This window comes from Genypterus blacodes, unplaced genomic scaffold (genome assembly GCF_046128005.1).
Source record: "Genypterus blacodes isolate CSIRO-AG114 ecotype Tasmania unplaced genomic scaffold, CSIRO-AGI_Gbla_v1 ptg000022l_1, whole genome shotgun sequence".
NCBI lineage: Eukaryota > Metazoa > Chordata > Actinopteri > Ophidiiformes > Ophidiidae > Genypterus > Genypterus blacodes.
The window spans coordinates 6,468,251-6,494,888 of NW_027466835.1; the positions used below are offsets into that span (position 1 = coordinate 6,468,251).

Here is a 26,638-nt window from a genome sequence, read left to right on the forward strand (position 1 = left end):
TCCATCTCTCCGCCCCAAGGCCTGAGCTCCCCTCGCTTGTCAAAAGAGATAACATCTAAGTGGATTACGTGAGGAATATATAGTCTACTATCTCCACGCAAAGGTTATAATAGAGTATCATTAATGCTATATCGCTAAATGCTGTTTTGATGGCCGCCAAACGATAACAGCTTGTAGTTTTAGGACTGCGGTGCCCAGCAATCAAATGAGTGATAAAACATCTAATTTTTACAAGCCCAGCGACTCGGGTTTACACAAGAAGATACCTTCTTCTTCTTCTTCTTTGTCTGGTAGACTACTCTGGTGACATAGGATTCATTTATACCTGGAACTTCACCTCCTGGAAGAATGTGGGAGGTATAGGGTCAAGGTGAGGATCAAGATCAGGATCAAGGTCAGGATCAGGGTCAGGGTCAGGATCAGGATCAGGGTCATGGTCATGGTCAGGGTCAGTCCTGTTTAGTTCCTCCTTGTTGTAAGTCACACGTGGATGTTGCCTCTCCACTTCTGCAGGGATGAACCTGTACACGTGTCCCATAACATATCTAAACATGAGCGTCCACCTTTCTCTGGAAAAGAGGGCAGACATTACATTTCAACATTTGATAAAGACTTTGTCACAGCACTGAAGATGCTAACAATTTTTGCTGACTGATCTGTTTTTCTACTTATATCGACCCCTCTGTGCTTTTGCCGCCCTGCACCTGCCTCTTTTCACCTGTAGGAGTCACCTTGCGATCCTGTGATCTCCATGCAGGTACTCAGACCGACCGGTAAGAGTGGGCGGATTTGTCGGCTCTGCCAGCTTCCCACCCAGGACCACAACATATCCAGTGTCCTCAGGAGTCTGCGGGTGCTGCTGCAGCTCCGACGCCTGTGCAGCAATAACTGCCATTTTCATGCTAATGAGGTTCTTTGAGAGAGTTGTTGTCAAGAGGGGGCGCCGTCATCAAAATAACTGAAAAACTCCCAACAAAATCTCACACCCCACCCAACATGTTCCACTTCCCTCCCTCCTCCTCCCTTTGTCCTCCCTCCTTGTCCTCCTCCTGCTGGGGCCGTGCAGAGCAGCAGGCATCAATCTCAAGACGCGGCTCTTCCTCCTCTTTAGTGGCGGTGGGCCGACACAGACACAGCTTGTCACACACATTCATAGCGCTGACCTGCCATGCCTCACTCCCCTCTCTCCCATAAAAGGGGGAGTGAGTGATAGGGAGTCGGGCAGAGGCAGGAGAGGAAGGAGGAGGAGGACGGGAGTGACAGACGCATACGGCATGCATAACAACCGACTACGCCTCTTCACATGTATCGCTCCATCTATCTCGCCCCCGACTGTCTCATCTAAGGCCAATTGAGTCACACACACACACACACACACAAACACACATACACATCTTTACAAAGACGCAGAAGGTTAGCTGCGCAAGCCGACTTCATCAGAGCTGAAAAAACACAAAAAACATGCGACATCTCCAAATCCAGATCACATGATGAAGGTCACACAAGCAGTATGGAGCAAAGTTAACAAAGCCTTAACTCATCTCAGGGACAGACATGCATGTCCACTCACACAGCACCATATGCCTGCCACACTAACACTTTTTTACGACTACGAATACACACACACCTTGACCTTTACAAGGAAATTGTCAGACACAGAAGTATTAGCTGAGTGGCTTATTTGAGAGCAACCAGGCACTATAAAATGTGGACCATCAGACCTCCATGTTCCCTCTTTAGATTCTTTCTAGCCGTTCAACAGCATTTTGTAAAGTTTTAATGAGAAATAACACATTGATCCACTTCTGTTCTCTCTTCACGCCGCACCGTGGTAACCACTGAGTGAAAACGGGTTGTTTAAGGACGCTCTCTCTCTCTCAAAGAGTGTTCTGTTCGGACTGAGCAGCTGCGACACAGCAGATGCTGTCTTAACTCTCGCTCTCTAGCCTTTACACTGCAAATGTGCCATCATATACAGCGGCATCAATACGTCTCAGAGCAAGTCATAGAATAATAAATACAAAAATAAAATAAAGGCAGCTTAGCCTGTTGGTGTGTGTGTGTGTGTGTGTGTGTGTGTGTGTGTGTGTATGTGTGTGTGTGTGTGTGTGTTGCTGAATGCATAAACTCCCTCAGACAGAGTGAGGGAACATAAACCATATCAATTCACCATATCAATTTAAATCAATATCATAATAATTTTAGTATTTTGTAAATTGCAAAAAATGTTAAGAAAATGTGTTATTTTTTGTAGTTTGGAGCATTTTGGAGATACCAGCTCCATAGCATTGATCCTAATGATCCACAGAACAACAACACACATGTAGGTAGATACAATGTCCACAATTGCCTCAGAAAATGATTCCTTCGACATTTTACCCTGGAACATTCTGTCATGGATCACAATCCTTTAGTAAATTCCGGGTGCCCCACAACATAAAAAAGCCAGTAGAATTTTGTGGAGAAACACATGCATGCTGTTGTCAGGAAAAATGTCCCTAAGAAAAGCGGCGTCATTACAACATAACACAACTTTGCCTGGGAATCCTGCAGAGACTTTCAGCTTTTACCTTTACTTACATTTTTCCTTTATTCTGAAGATGAGATACCAATATGTGTCTAATCCGGACACGATCACCAGAGTTTAGCTTTAAATAACTTAAATTAACTGCAGATAATAATTGGGCCGACCTGCATCTCAAGTTATGAAAGACAACTCCACAAGGATTCCCGAATTATTGGTCAGCCTGGCTGATGCGTCTCCGTCCAGTACAGTCGCTACGTTTGATGAGCGTGCGGACAGTGGCAGAGTATCCCTGAAGACCCGTGGATCCGGAGTTGACTGCATGAGCCCGGGCGATTTGCTCGGCTCAGAGATGAGCTTCTCTAAAGCCTGCTGGGCCTCGACTCCGGTCCACACACAAAAAGTCCCTGTTAAAATACTGTCAAAGAGAAACATCCAAACCAGTCTGAAAGCGAGGCCACAAAAGAGCGAGTCAAACAAGTCTAGGCATAACACAGCTTGATATGATCCCAGTGATCACACGAGGTGAGAAATAGAAGAGCGAGATTGACTTTGATCATGACGGGAGCAGATTTGGAATTGGAATTACTCACAGATCTGTCAGCAGCGACGTCAGGGAAATGTTGGCGCGTGGAGGACTGAAAAGACACCGACATGCCACAAAAATGTAAAATAACTGTATTTCATATGTTCAGAGATCAAAACATTATTCACAAATGTACAGCCGTGAGGAATACACTGCACTCAACAGATGGATAAAAACATTTCATCCAGATGGGAGTTCAACTTCAATATGTGACGACAGTCTGAGAAATGAAAACGTGTGAAGCTTTGTCTTAATTAAGCCAAAAATAAAGACTTTTTGCTTTTCTAAGGGACACTTGACTGTTGGTGCTAGAAAAGAAACAACACTTCCTACAAACAGTGAATAAATAAAGAGGAAAAATAAACTGGGAAAATTGTCCAGCATCTTTTGGTTGATTGATCCTCTTCCGCTCGTCTTGTCCACAGACACAGCTTCGGACTTGAACCTGAACTTGAAATATGAGAAACGGCACAAAGAACGACAAGAAAACACGTGAAATCTATTCTGAGGGAATCTATTGAACGACTTCTTTTCTACTGAGACGATTTGTTCTATCTGTGGCCGGCTCACAAGGAAAAGGGTCTGGAGTTCCAAAGTTGTATTTGGAGCGTGTGTGGCATTTGAGGCTTTGAGCTTGTGATCCATGAATTTCCAGGTTCATATCTTGCAGATCTTCATCATTGGGGACAAGAATGTAGACGCCATCTCATCCCCGCCTCTCCACAGGTGGGCTTTAGCTCCCGCGCGGCATCAGTCCTGTCACTTTTCTGCCCCTTGCAGAGTTGGTGCGTCCAACTCTCCCCTCACCGTATGACCAAATCCTGGCCGTCAGTCTCGGGCTTCTCTAGGTGCCGTAGGGACCGAGAGGAGGACCGGAACGAAGGAGCAGTGAGGTCACCAGTACAGGAGAACACTGAAGGGATAGGACAGGAGTCTTCCTCCTGACCGCTAAGACTGTTTGAGGCGTTTTCTCGGGGGGCCCAGGAACGGGCACTGAGCCGAGGCCAGAGAGCGATAAGCCTCGGCGACCAGCTGAGGGTGCGAGTCCACCATAGACTTCCAGCCTGGGGTCTCCAACACGTCTGCTGCGTGACTGAGAGACAGATAGAGGAGGAGGGAAATGAAAGAGAAAGAACAGAATGAAAGAGAAGAAAAGTTAAAAATTACAGTAAGAAAGTAAGTTAGTGTGGAGTTTACCTTTATTTATTTATTACCTGTATTAAAACTCAACCTTGATGAATAAAAACATACCTAAGTTCCCAACAACATATTTTAAACCAAAATTCACAGATAAAATTCATTTTGTCTAAATAAACCAAAATAACATCTGGGAACATTATCAAGTACCAGACTCCAGTTCTTCCCTGCTTGGTTCTGGATAGCAGACAGCTCATTTAAGTGTGTGTTATCTACATACACACAGTCTGACTTTAGGTCAGGAGGGAGCTGCATCACGCTCATGTGCAAGGTAACGTGGCATATTCCCTTTACTTGTTTACTGGAGCCTCGTATTTTTTGTTTGCTGTTGAAGTTCACGATATGAGATATTGACAGTCAACAAACTTTGACCTCGGTGCATTCATGATCCATGCGTTTTAGGAGCTTCTGAAATGGAAGGCAGAAAGTCAATACGAGTCAAATAAATCTTATAATTCTAAGTTTGGAGTCTTAACCATGGTCAGCATCTCCCACCGATGAGTCCACACCCCCATGAGGCTTCACCCTGTGGCAATCTGCACCCTGCCCCGGCCCCCTCAGGGTGCTGGGCTGCACTATCACGCACACCGCTGTGTGGCCTTTAATGACATTTTTCCTGTTTTATTGTGTGTAAATAAACAACAGCATGTGTGCATCTGTGTGTGTGTGTGTGTGTGTGTGTGTGTGTGTGTGTGTGTGTGTGTGTGTGTGTGTGTGTGTGTGTAAAATTGCATGTCACCTCATGGTAATGTTGTGTCTTTAGAGATGTGTGTGTGTGTGTGTGTGTGTGTGTGTGTGTGTGTGTGTGTTTGCTCGACACAGCGGCTCCAGACTTCCAGCCAACCTCTGACCCTTCGCTCTGCGGAGGACGTGGAGCCGTGCTCACAGTAATGGCCGGCGTGCTCTGGCTGAGGCAGCAGGCCGGCAAAAGGGCGCGAGGGAGAGCGGCCGCAGCGGGAGGGGAAGGAGAGGAAGACGGGAGCAGTGACAACAACAACAACAAAAAAAGCGGGAGGTGAGGGAGAGTAATGAGTCTGCAGAGGGGAGCGAGGGAGGGACGGGAGCGGTGACGTGGAGGTAAATTAAAAAGCGACGAAACTATGACCTCCAGTGCGAGGTAATGAAAGGCAAAGCACCGCCGCTACAAAACACAAAACAACTCTCAACAAAAGCCTTATCCGCTCCCCCTTAACAGAGCAGAGCCTCACATTATATCAGCTCCACACCACTTACTGTGATTTATACAGCAAATTTACAGGCCTTAAAGATTCCTGTTAGCCTAAAAAAGTAAACTCTTTTGTGCAAAAAAAGAAGTGGATAAAGAGAGTTTAAGTGGCTTTACTCTCCACTGCATCCCAGGAGAGGATGAATAAATGAGCAGCAGGCAGACGGAGGATAAAAAGGACTGCTATTGTCTTGACTAAATGAGTGTAAGCTGTTTGTACGGACTGGTCTGGAAGGAGGTTGAGGTGGTGCTGTTGGGAGGATTATTGGTTCCTCTATGTCGTTTGTTTTCTATATTCGTCCTCCGTATTGATTTTTGTTTTGTTGCTCTTGTTGCTGTCGATTGCGTCCACGGGAGGAGGGTTGAGAACGCTTTGCCGGCCAGAGTCCCCCGTGGCCAATTTCCCCACCACAACAACAACACTGTCGCAAATTAAACTGTCATAACGCCCATAACCACAATTAATGACTGGGATTAGGGGCAGAAATCTGCATTAGTGAACACCTTGGGCACACAGGAGCACTTATGCACAGGACAGCAGAGAGAGGAAGAGGAGGTGGAGGAGGGAGGGAGGGACGTGAGAGAAGAGCCAAGGAGAATGGAGCCAAAATAAGTGTAACTCAAGTGGATGGGGTAAATCAGCAAAGACGGTGAGGGTTTGAAATTTGAAACTGGACTGGACGGGCTTCAAAATTTCACGTTTGGGTTCTGTGATGCAGCACGCCGCCCACATATCGCACTTACGGGTTCATAAAGGTCAATAATCATGCAGGAAGAGGTTAAAGTAGCCTCGTGCTCGGGTTAGCGCTGGGGCTACTTAAGGCCGCACTCTTTGGGTTGCAGGTTTGGGTTGCGTTCAAATTCTCGTTTCTCCCGCCTGATTCTTTCTTACTTAAATTTAGTTTAGCGAGAAAATCCTTCATAATGTGCCGCTGGCATTGAAACAGGATCATTGTGCAGCGAGCTCAGCAGGCCCTGACAACAATGAAAAGTGACGCCCGAATTTCATCTCATAATGCAATTAACTGGAACATTTCATAATTAGTCTTTTAATGAACGGTAGGCTGTGATCGGCAGCTATTCTGAACTTTTGTGTAACCGAACAAAGGCAAAAAAAAAAAAAAATGTTCCATTGTAAGGGTCTGACTGTGTAAATCAAATACCCATCCAATTAGTTTAATCTGGCACTGGGAGTGAGTAAAGCGAGGACAGACGTGTGAACAATGCCACGGAAAAAGTGCCTGGCTCAGGGAGGGGAGGGTGCAGCGCTGCGGCGGCAGTGACTGAGAGAAGGCTCTTTGTTCTAACTGGGCATTCAGCTCCCCGATCAATCACCTCACAAAGGACATAAAAAGTAGTCATTGTTGCTAACAGGCCCTCACCTAAATCTAAACTAAACAGGCTGCTTGAAACATCAGCAGCCCAGTGTCGTTGTCTTGAGAGGAGAAAATTGCTCCCACTGCAAATTAATGACTTCCTGTGACAAAGAGCAAAGTGTGTGTGCGTGTCGGGGCGTGTGTTTGTGCGTTAGCGGGGAGGCCGTGCTGAAGCTGGAGGATCTTGGTGGCGCAGAGTAACTCACTAGTTGATGAAGTCCACAGCCTGTGTTTTGAGCTGGTCGGCGCTGTGCAGGTCAGCGAGGATGAGGATCTCTGCGGCGTTCTCCACGGACAGGCTGGTGCACAGCGCGTCCTCGCACATCACCTTCAGCCTCTCCAGAGCGTACTGCAGGCGCCAGAGAGCAGTGGGGAAACGGCAGAAAGAAGACCAGATTACCTCAACAGTGCTGGCACAAAATCCAAACTGGAGTTAAAATAACGCATAGAAAAAGAGTGAAATATAATTCAGATTGGTGGAAAGGAAAATCTGTTTTAGACAAATACTTTACAGTGATTATTAGAGCTTTGACGCTATTAACAATAATGATATTATACATATTAATATAATATGTGCTGTCTGTTGTGTCTTTTCTTCATTTCTGTTTTATGCACAAAATTGACCTAAAAGGACCTTTGACTGAGCTGCACGTAAGGTAAGGTAATAATACATAGCCAGAATTAACATCCACGGTTCCATGGTTAGTCAAATGATAAATCACGTTTACATTAATATGCCTGAATAAAACAAACCAGTCTGTTAGTAAGCATAAAGCTGATTTCAGTAGCGTTGTGTGTAGATGTGCTCTCTCGCTGACACACACATCACACCGGCTTTTCTGCAGACGGCATAGGCAGACGGGTTACGCAAAAGGGCACTGTGGGGGGAGGAAAGTGTGTGTGTGTGTGTGTGTGTGGGGATGGGGGCTGGATCCTGTTTTTGAGGCTCTACAGCATCGACAGAGGACACAAGGAGGCACAAGGAGCTCACGGGTTGGTGGAAAACGAGGTGAGGAAGACTGGAATATTAAGAAAGGCGCAGGATTTAACTGTGTGTGTGGATAAATGGACAGACGACGCTGAGAAGACGGGGCCGCCGCTTCCTTCAGACAGTGACGAATGGTAGGCACTGTGATTGTGTGTATGCTCTATCTATACCTCCCACAGTGTGTGCACGGTCATGGATACAGGCGTACACATACTGTGGCAGGCGCACATTTCCCTGTGTGTGTGTGTGTTTACCTGTGAGTGTGTTGTGGTTGAGGAGCATTTGAGGTGTCTGAGGTGTTTCAGAAGCAGTATGCATGCATGCTGGCTTGTATGTAAATGATCGTCAGACACACACACACACACACACACACACACACACACACTCTGTACCTTGTCAGCCGCAGCCAGCAGGTCGTCAGCCATCTTGTCCAGGTTGGGGGCCTTGCCTGTGTAGATGAAGCACATCATCTCTTTGAAGACATCTGGCTCCACGTCATTTATCTCCACACGGTTCTGAATGGGAGGAGAGGACGGGGGGAGAATAATACACACCGGGTTTAACGGAATAATAAAAGGCAAAGGGAAGGAAAAGACGGAGCCTTTGACAGCCGCTCACAACCACAAATAGCATGAGTGACGTTTACCAGAAGAATATTCAAAAGCTCACCTGAATTAAACTCTCTCACCCTGCTTAGTGCACACAAACACACGGGGACAGGAGGAAATGTGGCAACACACAAAACAACTTCCAAGTGACAAAAAAAAAAGAAAAGAAGCCTGAATCTCCTGAACAGTCCAAACACGTTTCAGCAAAAACTCCAAACTACATTTTGATAGATTTATTTTTTTTAATTCTTCTACAGCCGAATCCCGAAAATTAATCCCGAGCATTCACTCCTTGTCAGTGCCTGCAGCCAGCAAAGTAGGCTTTATCGCTTGTTGGCACAGTGGCGGTAACCTGAACCTTTTCCCTCCACTCCGAGAGGAACAAAGCAGTAAACCAATTATAACGCTGCTTTGTCGTCGCCAAGGTGACCAGCGGGCATTTTAGCAGGGTCAGCGCGGGTGTACCGACAGCTTAGTGCATTTCTGTCAACTCTGACCACTCAAAGACAACACAAACACGCCGCTCCAATAGAAGGAGAGGCCCAAATCAGTTGCCACTTAAACGCTACGCCGCCTATTGTGTGTGTGTGGCGTTAAAGCAGATTCTGGCCTGGAAAAATAACTGTCTCGGGGTTTTCTCTCCTGTTCTCTCCTCGTGATTTCTGACGCCTAAGCAGTAAATGCGTGTTGGAGAGCTAACGTGATAAAAAATGCAAAACAGTGGCGCGTAATAACATTTGGGTGTCACGCGAGAGGAGTCGGTGTAGGGCGTCTTTTGAGCAAGGGAGGGCGGCGGGGTTACAGCGGCGTCTCGTAAACACGGCGCTCCTGTAGTTACAGCGTATCAAGCGCCCCTCTATTCGCAGAGCAGTCCTCTATCAGACTCTTCCTTTATGAGCTCATTTGTCTTTCCTCTATAGAGTGCTGCAGAGGAGTGTTAACCCATCTATCCGTGTGTCTCAGAATCGTACGGGGACGCGGCCCACCATCTCTCTCTCTCTCTCTTTCTCCCTCCCTCTGATGAAGACGCCCACTTAAACAGCAATTAAGATGCATTTCCCGGCTCTGCTTTATAATTCCCCCCCTCTCCCCTCCGTTGGAGCTGGGCAGCAAGCATCAGTATTCCGCTGACATGACGGGCGAAATCGCAGAGGTTCAATCTCGCTGCCTCCTATCAGATGAACGCAAGAGTCTGTGGCAAGAGGGTACACACACTTAAATACACTACACTGACATATACACACGTGTGTGAGAGAAAAGAGCCAAACCGCAGTGATGTTGGACACCACCCTGCCTCCTTTTATCCCAATTTGGAATGACAAATTCCCCATGTTTTCACATTGTACGGCACCATCTGCCACTATTTACCTGCAGGAGTCGGGGCACAACCTGTGGGAGGCCTCGTTTTTTATCCTCACCCATATTTGGAACAGACAACAAGAATGTGATTGGTCAATTGTTATCATGCAAAAGGAAATGTCGTATATCTGTCTTGGTGGGTCACTTCTGTATTAGCAGGGGACGGCAAAAGACCAGTAGGAGTCACTGGTGCGGCCGCAAGGGCGACTTCTCCTGCCCGACCACACCAAGCAAGACAGACGTGCATTTACAATCAATGTATCCATAATATTAATGACAATCATTGTGGCCAGCACAAAACTTTCAGACAACTTCAATGGAAAACATTGAATTGTTATTGCTTTAATATGGCAGCATAGATAAATAAATGTAAACCCTTTCATGTCCAACTGTTTTTAAAAAGGACCTGCAGGTCACCGTGTGACCTTTGACTTCTACTCTCCCTGGCAACACCACTGTGCTCACAGAGTAGCAACAGACCGTTACAGGTGCCGTCTTTATGGCCCCCGGGTGGTCAAAGAAAAGAAAAGGAACTTGGAAAGAAATGGATCTGTTCGGATTTTACTATCATTACTTTCTGTGTCAACCTCAAGTTTGGCAATTTTGACATCATTCAACATTTCACTTTATCATGCTATAAAAATTAAGAAACATCAAATACCCTAGAGTAAATCAGTTAGTCTGCACTTGATGATGAAAATGCTTTGGTTGCCTTAACATGATTAAATGAAGGATTGGTGGTAACAGTTTTAGTCAAAAACACATGTAGGGACACACTCGCAGACACACTCGAGCGTGTGGAGAGGTGAGCACCAGCTTATGCAACAGTGAGAAAGATTAGAATTAAGACTTACTAGCCACTGAGGGAATGGGAACAAGTGAACTGGATCAAGAGCTCAACTCACCTTCTTACTCTCTTCCATCTCATGCTCAAACATGGCACTGAACACGGGCGAGCGAGCTGGGAGAGAAAAAGAGAGGGAGGGAGGGAGAGAGAGAGTGAGACTTCTTTCATCGTAGACTCATAGGGAAGTCTCAGATATCTGTTCACAGCCTGCCATAAGACCCGGAGACCACAGGGGATGGACCGATTGCATGTTGTTTACTGTAGACTATATGATTCGGAACCATGTTATAATGCATCTACAGCAGTTCGACAGCAAATACAATGTGCCTTCTCAATATTTCCACAGACTGGAGCTCAGCTGGAGGGGTTTGGGTTTAATCTCCAGCAAAGCGCCCCTTCCTGCTGGCTCCCTCATCGCTTGGGTGTAATGACTGTTCAGTATATCGAATTACATAAATCAATCTGGCTTCTATTATGTGAAATCGCCGCTGTACTTGCATGATAATTCAGCACGGTTGAAATAATTAACACATTTTTCCTCTGCAGTTCTGCTTAAAGGCCCGACACAAAACGATTTGCTGATAAATGAGGCTGATATAGTCCAAAGAACGAATATCGCCATTGAGATGATTGCAATGTGTGTTATAAGACAATAACTATCACTTTATAAAGACATTTATATCCAGTAGTGGTTTTCCTTTTTCCGGTATGCTGGAAGTTGTTTGATTATGTGTTAATTGAGTAAAGGATCACTAATGAATACAGTGATTTAAAATGAACAAACACATTATCAAGTACACGTCAGAAAATGTAATGTGCTACTGCTGTAAGCACAAAATGTGTGTGTGTGTGTGTGTGTGTGTGTGTGTGTGTGTGTGTGTGTGTGTGTGTGTGTGTGTGTGTGTGTATGTGTGTGTGTGTGTGTGTGTGTGTGTGTGTGGTGTATTAGGGAAAACTTAACACTGACAACTGTTCCCTTAGAATTCAGTTGTCCTGATTGATATTCCTCGAGAAATATAAGTTAGTTAAAAGTTGAACTGAACGGGGGAGATTCATTTTAGGCCCGGCGCTGTGGATCCTAATTGGCCAAGAACAGCAGGTCTTCCATATGCAAATGACTCCAACCTGCTGAGTGAAGGAGTGTCCAAAAAATCAGAGGGTGCAAACTGGCCGCACTGGACGGATTTCAGTGATTCTGTTTGCGACCGGGAACAAAATCCTGCTGCTTTGCATTTATTACCTTTACCTTTACCTTTTAAACTGGAGGCACAAGAGAGAGGACGTCTGAAAGTGATGCAACACATTTCCCTACTTTCATTACCATAGCAGCCAGAGATAAAAGCAATATTTGACTAAGCAACATTGAAATACATGGTTGAATAACTCAATTGACTCCCACTGACATTAATCAGTGAGCAGTCTTACAGCACATTTTTGTTTGTGTATGTACGGTTAAGGTTTGATTCACGCTCGGCAAAGATACAGATATGATGTCTTCCTCGTGTCTTCAGACCTTGTTTTCTTATTTAAATCGACTTATTTCAGTGCAGCGAGAGGAAGAGATGATGTTTTCGTCTCCTAACAATCGAGCTGGCAATCACAGTCACGCTGTGGCTCTATATGGAACCAATAACATGGAAGTGTCTGCATGGAGACGTCACTCAACAAACACTGCAGAGATTTCCCCCTCGTCACAAATCCGACGCTGAATAACACTGAAAGTTTAAACACTCAAAATGAATTTTTCATTTGTTGAAATGACAAATTGTAAAGTGAACTTCCTGAGGTCGGAAGAATAATTTGCTAATGTGAAAGACATTACCTCCATTTCCACAATGGAGCCTGAGTAAAGAAGGAATGATAAATAATCCCAGCATTTGATTTATTTTGAGATTCAAATATTATTTTTGTTCAGCTGTGGTTTCTTTTTTCTTCATTATGTCTTTATCACCAGCTTCCCATTCAATTTACAACAACCTTGTCCTTATTCTACATTTTGACAGTGAAACATTTGGCCTGTCCCTGGCTATTTGCGGTCTTTCATTTTCGCCTGAACAGAACCGCAGCTACTGCCGTGCAGCCAGTTGCTCCATTGCCAAATGTGCTTTATTTCAAACCCAGCTGAGTTACGGCGGGCAGACAGCCCTGTAAATCCAAATTTACATGTCAACAAAGGAGCACAACAACCACCTGATTACGGTAATTGAAATACATAGGAAACAAATTGATAATCGGTGACATCCAGCTCAGAAATACTTCACATATTTGACAGTGAAGCAAAATCAGTCTTTTCATGCTGGTGCCAGTGTCTTTCCCAGTTGCTGTGCAGCTCTGTGAGTAGATCAGCAGCGGGGCAGCAGGCCAGAGACGCTGCAGTTGTGGCAGGTCGGAATGACACAGACTGACAGGCGAAGGCGAACGTTACGATGGGAGGAAACACCCGGCGATGGCTCGGAGCGTCACTGTGTAAGGTGCAGCCTGTCCAAATTTCCATACGGAGCTGCCGAGCTTCATAAAAGAAGATTTTTATGGCTGCTATATTAATGCGAGCCGCTGACCCACTGTGCTGCATATTACTGTCGGCAGTGACATTACAGCAACTCGCAATCACAGTTGATTAAAAATAAAGTGGTGAGGAGCCAAACCTCTGCGCAGCCTTCTACAACTTTAATTCTAAACTGTTTTAAGTGGATACATTATACAGATTTACAACTTATTTACATGCAGGGGTATATTTTAAAAGCTTTCCTATTCATTAATGCCAAGAAGAAAAACTGCTGATTCACTTCAATCCGTCCTGCTGCTGTGCTCGCTGAATCAAAAACCATTTCAGCCACTGATCTATTCTAATTGGAAATGTGTGTGAGGCCCCAGTATATTACCCTATAACGAGCTTGTTCAGGGGCCTGGGAACAGACATGCACATTTTAAATAAGCATTAACCTTCAGAGGAAGCAGATCTTCTTTTCTCTTCTTTGTTTTTTTGCTTTTTACACAGGAAGTGAACAGTGAGGAACTGAACTTGGGAGCGATTTGAAAACAAATGTTGAGCGAAGTTTCTTAACCCTAACCCCGACCGACCTGCCAGGTTTGATCCAAATCGGGTAGAAATAGTTTGACTTACAGCTGTGAAAGACAAACAAACAAACAACAGTGATTATGATACACTCCCCTGCTGTGGGTACAATTACTGTGTGCCCAGTTGTGCTGTAACTTGGGGACAAACCTACTGTAAGTCTGGCTGATGCAGCTAAATATGGGTGAGCTCATACTGCAGCAACAAAGCAGAGGGGTGGGTAAGAGAGCGAGAGAGCGAGAGAGAGAGAGAGAGAGAGAGAGAGAGAGAGAGAGAGAGAGAGATACACACACAAATAGAGGGTGGGGAAGTTATCTAAAGAGAAATGGAGGTAGAAGACGGAGGAAAAGTAAATGACAGACACAGACAAGATGAGTTGGGTACACAGTAAAATTAGAAGGGAGGGAAAGAGACGAAAACAAAGTGGGATGTGGCGAGAAGATGAGACAACCTGGGTGAGAGCTAAAGCCTGAGACAAGAGACGGAGACGTGAAAAGGGAAAGATGGAGAGAGGGGAGGAAATAAGTGGGAACTAAGAGAAACCGGAACGAGAGAGAGAGCAAGAGAAGAGAGATGGATGAGGAGAGTCAGAGCGACACCTCTTCCAGGATTGGCATGAAGATCACATGGTCCATTGGAGTTGCTCTTCCTCCTTTGTTTGATCCCCCCCACCCTCACCCCCACCCCCACCCCTGTCACCACGGCGATTAACAGCCGGGGAGACTTGACACGGGAACAGACGAGAGGAGAAATAACAAGGAGGAGGGACGATCACCCGGCCGAAGAGGAGGCGAGGGAGGGGAGGGGAGGACCCCAAACCGCAGCAGTACATAATTAAAATGGCTCCTCACACACACATTTCAACAAATCCAATAACGAACAGCCTCGGCTCGTCCGCGGAGACGCGTCGCTCAATCCAGTTCCCACAAACTTTTCCACCACCGTATGTGTGCTGTGATCAACATGCCAATAATGTGCAACAAGTGGCTCAGGCTGTGTGTGTGTGTGTGTGTGTGTGTGTGTGTGTGTGTGTGTGTGTGTGTGTGTGTGTGTGTGTGTGTGTGTGTGTGTGTGTGTTTCCAAAACTGATCAACACAGGCTGCGGAAGGAAAACACACACACAAGGCAAACTTGGCAAAAGCCGCCGTGTTTTGTGGAAATCCAAAACATTTAAATGTGTAATCATCCCCGTGGTGAGGAAATGTATTCATAAAATTATAATTCAAATTAATGAAGTACATCCCTCCAGAATCTGTGTTATATTATTTTTAAAAAAGCATCGGAAATAGACTTGACGCCTCCATAGAAACCAGGAATGATAGCAGCTCACATCATGAATATGTAATGAAGCCATTGTGAAAAATAAATGTGTATCAGTCTACAGAATCTGCCCATGACAGGCACCATTAATCGGGATGTGTGTGTGTGTGTGTGTGTGTGTGTGTGTGTGTGTGTGTGTGTGTGTGTGTGTGTGTGTGTGTGTGTGTGTGTGTGTGTGTGTGTGTGTGTGTGTGTGTGTGTGTGTTCACACCACCTGGAAGTAACTGTCAGCAGAACGTCACAATTAAAAGCAATGATTCAGGAGTCCTGACATGGAAGATTTCTCGACACTCACCTCGCTCCTAATTAAGTTTATTTTTACACTTCACACGCACGAATTTAGCAAGCGACGGCGGAGTTTGTGTTTTATCGCCAGCGACACATCAAAATGTCAACCAGAACCAAAAAAAGGATCAAGCAATTTTCCTGTGACCCGCCCTGGCATTTTAAGAGCTCACATTTTGATATTATTTACTACACTTGACCTTAGAAGTCTGAGGAAGTACAACTCCATTTTCCGAGGTTTACCACATGAAGCCGGTGTGCGTCACCGCCCCCGTACCGGATACACACTCTCACCTGCTAGGATGGCTTTGTGCGACTGGAACTTCTGGCCGGCGACGCACAGGGAGCAGTCGGTGAACCTGGAGTTTTCCCACAGATCCCCCAGCTCCTCTGCCAGCCTGCAGTCAGGAACCTTCACCATGTTCATCGTGCTCTGGCCCGAGACGTTCACCGAGTCCTGCACCACGCTCACCTGTAAAACAAACACACGCACACACACGCAGGTAACGTTTACTGTTTTGTTACTTTACCAGAATCCGTTTCGGGGGCACACAATGTCAAATCAATCAATCAAACCTGCTGCGAATGATTAATGTGGCTTCCTCTGCCTCGGCCATCAATACATCAGACACTCAATTAGGGCTGTTTTCTTCCTTCTTTTCCACGTCAGATTGTACACACTCTCAACAAGCCAGGCACTGAAGTCAAATCGTGTGTGTCTGAGTGTGTGTGTTCTTGGAAGTGTGTGCACACAAGAGTTGTCTGTACGTCTTCCCCGCTGACTTCGCCACCTGTTCCAGACAATGTCAACCAGACTCATTTATCTCTCAACAGGACTCCGTGCGCACACACGCACACACACGCACGCACGCCCACAACACACACACACACACACACACACACACACACACACACACACACACACACACACACACACACAGATATGCACAATCACACACACGCCCACATAATCACACACGCTAATTACGAGCCAATTTCTGAGTCTATCTTGTTTTTACCTGCTCCGAGCAGCTCCATACTCAGAGCCCTGTTTACATGTACCAACATATGAGTTCTATGAGACAAACGGAAAGATAACAAATTAATAAACTTATTTCCATTGTTGTTTACATTCTCTAACACACTGAGCAAGACTGCAGCCACTAATGATACAAACCTGGGAAATAAATAAATCACTGAGTCAAAGGAAAAAATAAAACCTTATTAAATGCAACTAAACAATAAAACTGCAATACCTTCTGATAATGTGATATAGGCTTACATTAACAAACTTGACATTATAACAATGTAGAGATAGAGGATCTAACTTTTAATAAGGAGTAAACTTTTTAATCATAGCAATGTCAGATGGTAATGTCTTACAAATGGACTCGTTTTGATTCGTAATTAATTACATTTACAGCCCATTAAAAATGAAAATGTGCTTTAAAGCTATTTGCCAAAAATAAAATAAAAATGAATCAGAATATGTTATTGCATTATCTAGCACATAATTACAAAATAGATTTAACTACATCACTGACCTGTTGTGGGTTATAAAAATGTGTAGTTATGACAGACACACACCAGATAAACAAAACTTTGACGCTAATCTTTCACTCTGTTTTCATTGCTGAAAGGACGTAAATACATTTAGTGTGCCGTTGTCAAAAGAAAGTCCGAAAATCCCCACAATATCCCAGTAAAGTGACCTTGCTGCCAAAAGCCTCGGCCAGGAAAGCCTAACAACCAAAACCCCACAAAACAACATTCAGGCTGCTTCTCTCATCCAGCCCATCCAACCATCTGCCCGCCTGTTTGTCCAATGCCACATCCATCTTTCTATTCAACCTGCACAAAAAGAGTCCTAGAAAAGGCGGAGGAGCACATACAATAGTGAAGTGCGTGGCAAGCAGGAAATTGAATGTCAAGAAGTCTTGTTTGTACCTGATGGAGGTTTTAGGGAGGGGGGGGGGGGGGGGGGGGGGTAAGCTTGAAGGGGGACAAGGAGACAGACAGAGAGAAGGAGCAGCAGAAGATAGAGATGGGTGTTTTTTTTTAAAGGGAGGGAGAAAGAGGAGAAAGGGAGGGAGGAAGAAAGACACAGGAGACAAGGGTAATAAAAGGCAAGGAGGAGTGCAGATGCAGAGATATCACTCGATGGACAGATAGGGAGAGAATGGAGACAAGTGGAGGGGGGAGTAGGGTGGAGAGGAGAGGATGAGCGACGGGGGGCCAGTGGTGGGATCTACAGTTCAGGATGGCCTCTTACGAGTGGAAGCTCATCTCGCTCTCGGAAATGACAGTGAGAAGAAAATGTGACTTTCCTGCCGCATTCTGACACACCTCTGTGCTCCTGTGTGTGTGAGTGTGTGTGTGGGTCAGGTTTCCACGGCTGGATCCATTAACCACACGCCTGGGATGCAGGTATGACTTTGACTGACTGACTGACTGACATACATCTATCTGCTCACACTCGCAGAGGAACGCACGCCCTCACACACATCCCACATAAGGAGCGAGTCGGTTATTCCTATGGAGGCGGTCCAAGACGTCGGCAAACTACCGATTAGCCACACGGAAACCCTTGCGGGCGAGGGGAAGGAGGGGCGCCGTATTACGGAGGAAAGTGAGGAAAAACAACAGAGACAGAGGAACAGACAGAGAGACAAAGAGACAGAGGGCATAGGACAGAGGTTCACTGAGCTCCAGTTGGAATGAAAAATGGCTCTGGGGTGGTGGAGGGGAAGAAGAGGAGGGGGAGGAGGAGGAGGAAGAGGAGAGGCAGGGAAGTCCAGCGCCGTGTCCTGTGTGCACACTGAAAAAATAAATAAAGCGAGTGGAAGGGAAGCGGTGAGTTCGGTCAATGTGTTTGGGTATAAATAGGCCAATTAGCATGGTGGAGGCTTCGCCGGGCTGAGACGCAGCGTGGCAGAGGCGCTCTAATTACTGGCTAACTTGACCAATTATTCCACTGTTTAACCAGGCAGAAACTAAATCACAGCACCTGGTTATTTAGACACACTGGCTGCCCTGACAGTCCTCACACCATTAGCTGTCAACTTCAGTCATTGTCAACCTCATCCTCCGCCTCTTCCTCTACCCAAACGCTCCCTCCCCATTGTGGAAAGAGTGGACGAGGATGCAGTTGGTGTCGTGTTCGCGGAATGCAGCATACAGAAGCGTGTATGTGACGACACCGTCAAGACTAAAAATTGGATTCATATTCACAGGAAATGTATCAAACATCTGCCATTAGTCAAGGAGTAAATTGGATGTAGGTGTTAGATTTATAGATTTAAACGCTCAGGTGAGTCATTATGGTTCATGGCAGCGGTGTGAAATCTTTATCTGGACAGTAGTTCTTCTGACACAAAGTCCCATACCTGAGTGACCCTGGCTGACCTTTATCTTTGTTGCAACAATGATGAGAGGGACGTTTGTTCTTACTGCCACCATATTATTTACCATTTGCTTTAGGTATTAAGATCCGTGGCTACGCTCTTTTGAACCTTTCCGGGATTCACACAGTTAATATTGAGTTGCGCCACCCAGATGATTTATTCCTAATTCATCAATCTGTTTCTGCCCATTGATGTGTTTGTTTATGGTTACACCGTGTGTCGCCATGCGTGAAATAGTTTGAAAAAGGGGGGAAAAAATTAAATCAAACACGATTCGTTCAGTTCTGGAGCATTTGTTCTCTTTCGTCCTGAAGTCTCATTTTTCTCTGTTCAATCCTGTGCATACTCAAACGTGTATACACTGATTGAGATTGGGGACGCAAACAGACGGACTGATACATATTCATACTGTCACTTCATCAAAACACACACACACACACACACACACACACACACGCCGCCACAGCATGAAAATGAAAACAAGCTGTGTGATTTTAAAAGGAAATCTAAAGTGGTTTTGTTTTTTGAGGTTAATATACGCCTTGCTTCCTTCTTGCTGTAAAAATTAATTGTAAACCATTTGCATGAATATAATTTGCATATTGCTGCATTTTACAGACACAATTTGGTGCAGACTTGCTCATAATCAAAAGCATATTGCTGCTGACTTCATGAGTAATAATTACTGTGGACCATGCTCTGTAGAGTCTCTCAAAATTTGATAACACCACATGCCGGTTTTCTATACGGGCCCTGACCCAACCTGTTTCTCAGGAGATGCAGACATTTCCTAACTACGCCTTAAATGTTCCAGAAGGTCTTTGCACTCAGATTTGAATCATTATGACATGTTGTTATCACTCAGGTCGCTCCTCTACCACCGTACCAGGGTTTTGAAATTTCTTGAGAGCTCATTGTTGTACAGTAGAAGTGTTCAGTGTGCTCCAATCTCATCCTTTCCCCCGATTTGGAGTGGCCCCTCACTCTAGTAGTCCCCCCTGATTCTCCCCTCCACTGTGCAGGAGTCCAGCCCAACCAGTAAGTGCTACTGGTGCAGCGAACAGGGACTGCAGCCCTTTGGCAGCCTCTAACCACTGGGGGCCAATTGTGAAGTGGAGTCACTGCGGTGGCGGTGGTGGGCGAGTGCCTCCTATAGTTTAATTGGAACAAAAATGTAGTATTCAGCTCACAATGTTTGTCTGAAAACAGAGGCACTTATGTGTCTGCATGCATCCCTGTGGCTACGGCGGCATCAAACATCTTGCAAATGTCTCTCTATATATTCATACCGTGTTTCAATCCAAACATCACACCAGTCTGTAAATTAACTGCTATTGGTGTAACTGCTTAGTTGGAACAAAAAGATCATAACCAGAGTGTACAATGGCCTCAGTATGGCCTCATGCAGGTCTATAACCCACATATTTCAAGTAAATCTGCAATCATTTCAGACTTAATCTCATATTATGCTGCTCACAATTCAGGGCAATACACTCGCACAATCTACTCTTACCAGAAGAGAAAATTAGATGGACCCCGAGTGTGACCATTAAAACAACACAAACACACACAGAATACATACACATTTTGCAAAAGGCTTGATAGATCTGTGATCACTAAAGCTGCCGCCTGAAACCTCCGGGCACAACATTCATCACCGTTTTTTTTATAATGCGTGACTCACTCTGCGATCTCAGCCAGCCAGAGCAAACAGGCTTGATGTCACAGATCCACTCTGCTGCTCTCCCTCGCTCCTCTCCACCTGCTCTCTCTGTCTCGCCCTCTCTCTCTCTGTCAGAGGTGGTCCAAACAGGTGCAAAGACTACAAAAAAAGCGCATTTTTTGTTGTATTTCTCACTCAAATACAAACAGACCCAGAGCAGATATTTTAGTTGATAGAATGTGGTCAGGAGCCAAAGTTCCTATGCCCTCGAATAACTGCAACAAGTCCCTGGACTGTTTGATAGTGAGAATAACAGCACAGTCGAATCTGACCCAGACAGTATTGCACCAAAACAGCCCCAGATCCCAACGCTATTAAACAAAAGCTAAAATAAAAACTGCGTTCTGTTTCCTCAAAGGCACAGTAACAGCAGCTCGTGCAATAAGTCCGTTCAAATTGCTTACCATTGTGCTTTGAAACAACAGACCCCAGTGTTTCCATCATGACTAGCAAAAGCCATTAGCAATTCAACCTATAAGTGGTTATTAAAACCTTTTATGTTTCATGTTCTGTTCATGCCGCGTCTCTGAGGTCGTTTTGTAACATGAAACATTTTCCAGATTCTTTGGAACAGAGGGATGAAAGGCAGTGTGCAGCTGAGGATACTGGTTACTCCTTGCGCACATTCAATTATTGTACAGCTTTGAGTATGACGCCATTGTACGCAGCTGTAAATGTGTAACAGCGGTCATTTCAGCTGTGTGTGTATTTCAGCGGCTCAGGCCAGAGATAGTTGGGAGGATCCACACAGACAGAGGCATATTTCATGCATGATTTGAAGTCAAGCAGCTGAACGAGCAACGTGCATGCACTGTGGCCAGATTTACATCCAAGTGCGTCTGGCTTGGTTAACCCTGGTCTTACATTTGCACATGTAGACACTAGACACACACGCGCACACACACACACACACAAGCTCGGAGAGAAACAGATAGATTACAACTGGCAGTGAGCATGTGCCTCTGCGTGCCGTCTGTGAGCACTGGCCACTTGGGTCCCTTTTAGGCAGTTTTGTTTTCTCTGCTGGAGGAACAGAGACACTAAAGTGAATAGCTTCCAGTCTTCAAGGCTCCATCTAAAGTGCTTGAAGGAAATGTTTGGACAGACAAAATAAACATGTAAGCAGGGGAAAGTTTTCCTGTTTCTTCATTTTTCTGCCGTCTTCTCTCTGGGAGAAGCGACGTGCTTTTGATGGGATTTAAAAGACGTGCTGATGTGGTGTTCGTGCAAAACTGTTGCGAAGCCAGTATCAATTAAAGCATCCGCTGTGGCTCAAAAATGAGTTTCAACAAGCAATCGTTGTATAAAATCCAATTGCAGGAGCGGATCAATTTGGGACTCACCATTTGCTTGTTCCCTTTGTTTCTGTCTGGCACTCAATCAACATTTATCTGTCCGTCTCTTTGATTAGCTCTCCAAGCCCCTTTTGCATGATCGCTTTGTTGATGTAGCTTCCCTTTCCGGCAATAAAAGACCGCCTTTGCCGACCCCCCTTTGCCTGCACAAACTCCCAAGTGCCCAGACCTCTATGTGCATCCTTTCTTCCTCACCCATCCCACCTCTGCCTCTTTATCCTGCTCAGAGAACTGTTATGTGTGTGTGCTGCTCAGAGTGCATGGAGGGAGCAGCTGGAGCATCTGCAGTAGTCTCCTCTGACAGCAGCACGGCATATGGCGGAGCCCTGTGAAGGATGGGTGCTGTCACCCGGCAAAGTGCTTACCCACAGACAGGAGAGGCAAGCTGCACTAACACTATGAGGAAGAGGAGGAAACAACTAAACATCAGCGCCCCACTCATTTATTCTCCCACTGCCGCCACACCCCAGGAGGGACAGTGGTTGGGCCATAAAGGAGACGCTTCCAACCAGAAAGCAGTAGCTAAGACACCCGTCGCAATACATTAAAGTAAATCGCATCCAAGATCATTTATCTGCAGGAGGTAAACCAATCAGGAGTAAAACAATGGCTCAGCCTCCATTTTACACTTGTGGGTGATGATCTTCATGCACTCAATGAGGTCTTGTCACAATTTGGCGCGTCAGGCTGCCACGCTGATCAAATTTGCATTTTGGTACAAGAGGAATCAATGAGAAGAGAAATATCCAGCAAAAAATGTGGAATATGTGGAAGAACATTAAACTGGCTGTCAGATCTAAATTTAGTTGCGGATGCACAATAAAATGAGTGTGATGGCATTTGGCCTATAGATGGCCCCACAGTAACATCATTAATTGAAATGGTCTTAACTCTGTGGTCATTACTCACTCCCTTTGCACAATTCATTCATTCAAACCCCATTAGCTTTTCAGAGAGGTTTAAGGTACTCTAAATATCACAACCATCATCCACTGATAAGAATTGGAGAAATGCGCAGCTTGGTCGAGGTAAAGCTGTATTTTCATTTAGAAATACAAAATAAAATTCGACAGCAGCCCTCGTTGTTTTGGCTGTTGAAAGCTGATGGTGTGGTAATTGTTGTTGTTTAAGGAGTGTTCACATGTTGGACAAAGAAGGACACAATAAACTGCCACTCCAGCCATTATTACCTGCATGGGAGTTGGTGGCCAATGATAAATCATGCTTCAATCTAATCTAATCCTAACCCGCTTCCTGCCTTCCTGATGTCAGTCTAGTTTCCTGGTGGTTAAATGTACTTATAGCCGACAGTGACATCATCAAACTTCGCATAGCCACTACAATGATGTCATAGAGCTAACAGCGTTGCAACAATGATGTCATGATGTCTCCAGAGGGACCTTTACCACTGTGCCTTTGAGTTGCTCCAAAGCAAAAGTCAAGTCAGAGTTAACAGTCTCCAACTGTTTTTTTATCAGCTGCACTTGGTAACTTCACATGCGGTCTGTGCCCTCTATGTTGGAGATCTCGGGGTTGGTTGGGCCCCTATAATAACCCCCTCCATGCTCGAGTTTCTGACCTCCATGAGCTTTGGTTTGTATCCAGTCGCTGTGTTCCAGTTCACTGATTAATGGTCAATACGAGGCTCTCCTCCCTCAAGCACCTTTTCTTTCCTTGGTGAGTCCTTGAGCCCAATGGAGATGCTGAAAGTGGTTGAAAGGCAAAAGGAAAGATCTTACACGTTCGATGCGCCATAGCCATGTGTTCTGCTGCAAATGCACATAGAGGCCATTTTCTTGGACCTACAGTATGTGCATCACACAAGAAATATGTTTAGCGATAATAAAATCATAAATAAACCTAATTTGTCTGCCAAATGGCCAGATGGATCAATTTAATCCATGCTGAGATGAAGACAGATGTAAAGTCTTGAGTAATAGTATCAAATATACCCTATGATACGGCTGTTTTGAGGGATGATACACTTTGGGAAGGAAAAGATGTCCTCCTCTGCAAAAGAAGCCACACGTGTCCAGCAGTAAAGGTGCTGGCGTCTACTTCTGGCTAACTACAGGTGGACCGCCATGTTCCTCACAGCATTTCAGCAGCCAATTTAACATGACTGACAGTTAAGTTTTTCACCGTAAACTTCTCCTTTCCAAAACAGCCCCTTCCTTTCCCTTTACTCAATCAAAACAGACTTCCAGAGTAGTGATCCTACAGTGTCAGTCAACACCGACTCTGCCTGCAGGCAAATCACGACTGCACAAAGTTAACTTGTTGAGAGTCGGACCTGCTGGGAGCCACGGGGCCCGTGTGGGTTTGGTAATGCTTGGAAAAATTTCATGCCATCCTATTTTATCTATAGGATTACAGCGAAATAGTAATGGTCTGACCTTGGAGCGAGAGGTTACCTGGAGCAGTGTCGGGAAATGAGAGAAGAAGGGAATGATAGGAAAGAGAGTAGAGGTAAGGAGAGAGAGGATTTAACCTTTACCCCTGCGTCTCATTAGAGGAAAATAAGAGAAGGGGGTAAAATCCGCCTTATCAACACATTCCATGTATTAAAAAAAATGAAACGTATTGGTATACTCTTTTTTTTTTCCCTCTTCCTATGTCTGCTCTCCACCCCTGCTGCTTGATGGCACAAAGAGTTGCCCACGTATTCCTAAAAAGTCCTTCCCTTCAATCTTCCCTCACTGTGCATCCTTCCCCCCGGCTCCTTTATCTCTCGCTGTCCCTCACACTCCCGTTTTGACAGCCAACGCAGCACCTTTAATGTGAGCTATCTCCTCATTAAATACTTGCAGGTGTCTGAAGAGCTTTGGCAGGGAACAAGAGGGGGAGAGATTCAAGGAGAAGAGAGACGGGAAGGGAGAAGTAGAACAACGGCTGGAGTTGTTCAAGCCCTTTCCGACATGACATACAGCCAGATTCCCCAGTTTGAATTACAAATGTCTCTGAAGGCAAACGAATGGAGCAAAGGGACTGAGGGAAGGCAAGGAATGACCTGCATCCCCTTTCTACAGTGATCCGGCCCCTCCTCATAGTCTATTTGACGACGACACACTTCTAGCACGCAGAAAAGAGACGGGGAGAGAGGGGAGAAGGAGGGCAAAGAGAGGGGATGCAGGAGTAAAGGGAGGCAATGGCGAAGAAGTAGACAGACGGCAAGAGATGAAGGAAACGGGCAAAGGGAGGAGGAGATTGGGTTTTGAAAGACAGATAAGATGGAGAGGGGGAGAAGAGGGAGAGGAGGTGATAAGAGATGTGAGAGCAGGGGGAGAGGGAGAGTGCTGTGGGCTCTGGGGTGCCGGACTCTCAGATGCAGGACCGGACCATCTGGACGAGAGCAAGAGCCAGGTCTCTGATGGTAAACATTGGACTTTACTTTCAGATGGAAAAGGACCAGGAAAAGAGATTCAAACACCCGTCTACACTTTCAACCACCACAACCCCCACGCCCTCCTTTGCACACCGTCCTGTCCAGACGTTGAGATTAAACACGACCAAAGCCGTGCACATTATATATTTCACAGAGCGTCCCACTTACACAAACTCTCTGACTGTCTCTGATATAAAAAAATGAACTCTGTCAACCGTCAAGCACCATTCTGCTAACGATTTAAAAAGGGAACACGTGGTGAAGCAATGCAAAATGAACTTGTGCACTTGTTAATTTTCAGCATTTTATATTTCAACCCTTTTTCCTGCAACTGTTTCTGTCACTCTAATAACACTTTAAAAGCTGTTTTCTTATTTTCTTGGCTAATTTACACTCATTTGTGTTCACACATATGGCTCTATTAATAAGGTTTGCTTTGCCTTGCCTGGTCATTACAACAGCTGCCTAATGACCACAGAGAGCCAGTTATTTATGGGGGAAGAAGTGGTCACCGAGGAGTTGAACCAGCAACTGTAACACCTCTGTAAAGTGGAATACACAAAGGTGGATTCAGCTGGATTCAGACCTTTCAAGAAGTTAATCCTTCTCTTCTCCAACTTATTCACACATACAGTAAATAAATGTGTATGGATAACACAGGCACAGGCACGCACACGCACACACACACAGAGAGAATGTATACATCCACACAGACAGAACTCCAGCCCACAGCCCACCCGCCTCTGGAGAAAGACTGCTGCCCCTCCTACTCCTCTATCAATAAACCCAGTTTGGAAACACTTTAAACAGATTTGCACATCGCTGTGCTAGAAAAAAGGGAAAACTTGAAGCGGTGCTCGTCTTCGTACCCCCAGGGTTAATTAGAATTGTTTTAAACAGTCACTGCCATGCTTTTTAAACATTTATGGCGGTAGCATTACAACTAAGGCATTAACATACGCAGAAAGTTTAACCTCTTCTGTGCTCCCTGGCTACATTGTGAGGAGCAGAGGGGAAAGGACGACAGGGGACCGTTGACCTCTGCTGCCCCCTGTGTCGCAGCTGGGAAATGACAGGGGGATTTTCAATGAGAAGCATCAGCCAGCTTTACATCATTGGGAATCAGAGCCTAACCACCACGCCAGCTGAATGACAATCAGCCAGTATGCTGGTGATGAGGGAGAGATCTAAAGCCAAAGACTGCATACTACCAAAAAATATATATATACTACGGGCTGGCAGGGACACACAAAGAACAAGTTAAGTAGGACTATATAAAAGGAATGTTGTATTGAAATTGCTATAATTATAATTAGATTAATAATATTTTAAATAAATAAATCTGAGAATTTTAAATCCATAAACTTAATTATTGACTTC

The 26,638-nt window shown here is 45.3% G+C and overlaps 1 protein-coding gene across 2 annotated transcripts in view; it reads right to left on the bottom strand.

Moving 5' to 3' along the window:
• Window positions 1–3,190: 3,190 nt before the first annotated feature.
• The window catches only part of spop (speckle type BTB/POZ protein), a 69,849-nt gene continuing 46,401 nt past the window's right edge, over window positions 3,191–26,638 (bottom strand). For both annotated transcript variants that reach the window (XM_076143290.1, XM_076143291.1), the window contains 5 exons: window positions 15,686–15,863; window positions 10,769–10,824; window positions 8,289–8,411; window positions 7,115–7,257; window positions 3,191–4,203 (listed from right to left, as the gene is read on the bottom strand). In XM_076143290.1, coding sequence (XP_075999405.1) covers window positions 4,059–4,203; window positions 7,115–7,257; window positions 8,289–8,411; window positions 10,769–10,824; window positions 15,686–15,863 — 645 coding nt within the window. In that variant the 3' untranslated portion in view covers window positions 3,191–4,058. The remainder of the gene's footprint in view (window positions 4,204–7,114; window positions 7,258–8,288; window positions 8,412–10,768; window positions 10,825–15,685; window positions 15,864–26,638) is intronic.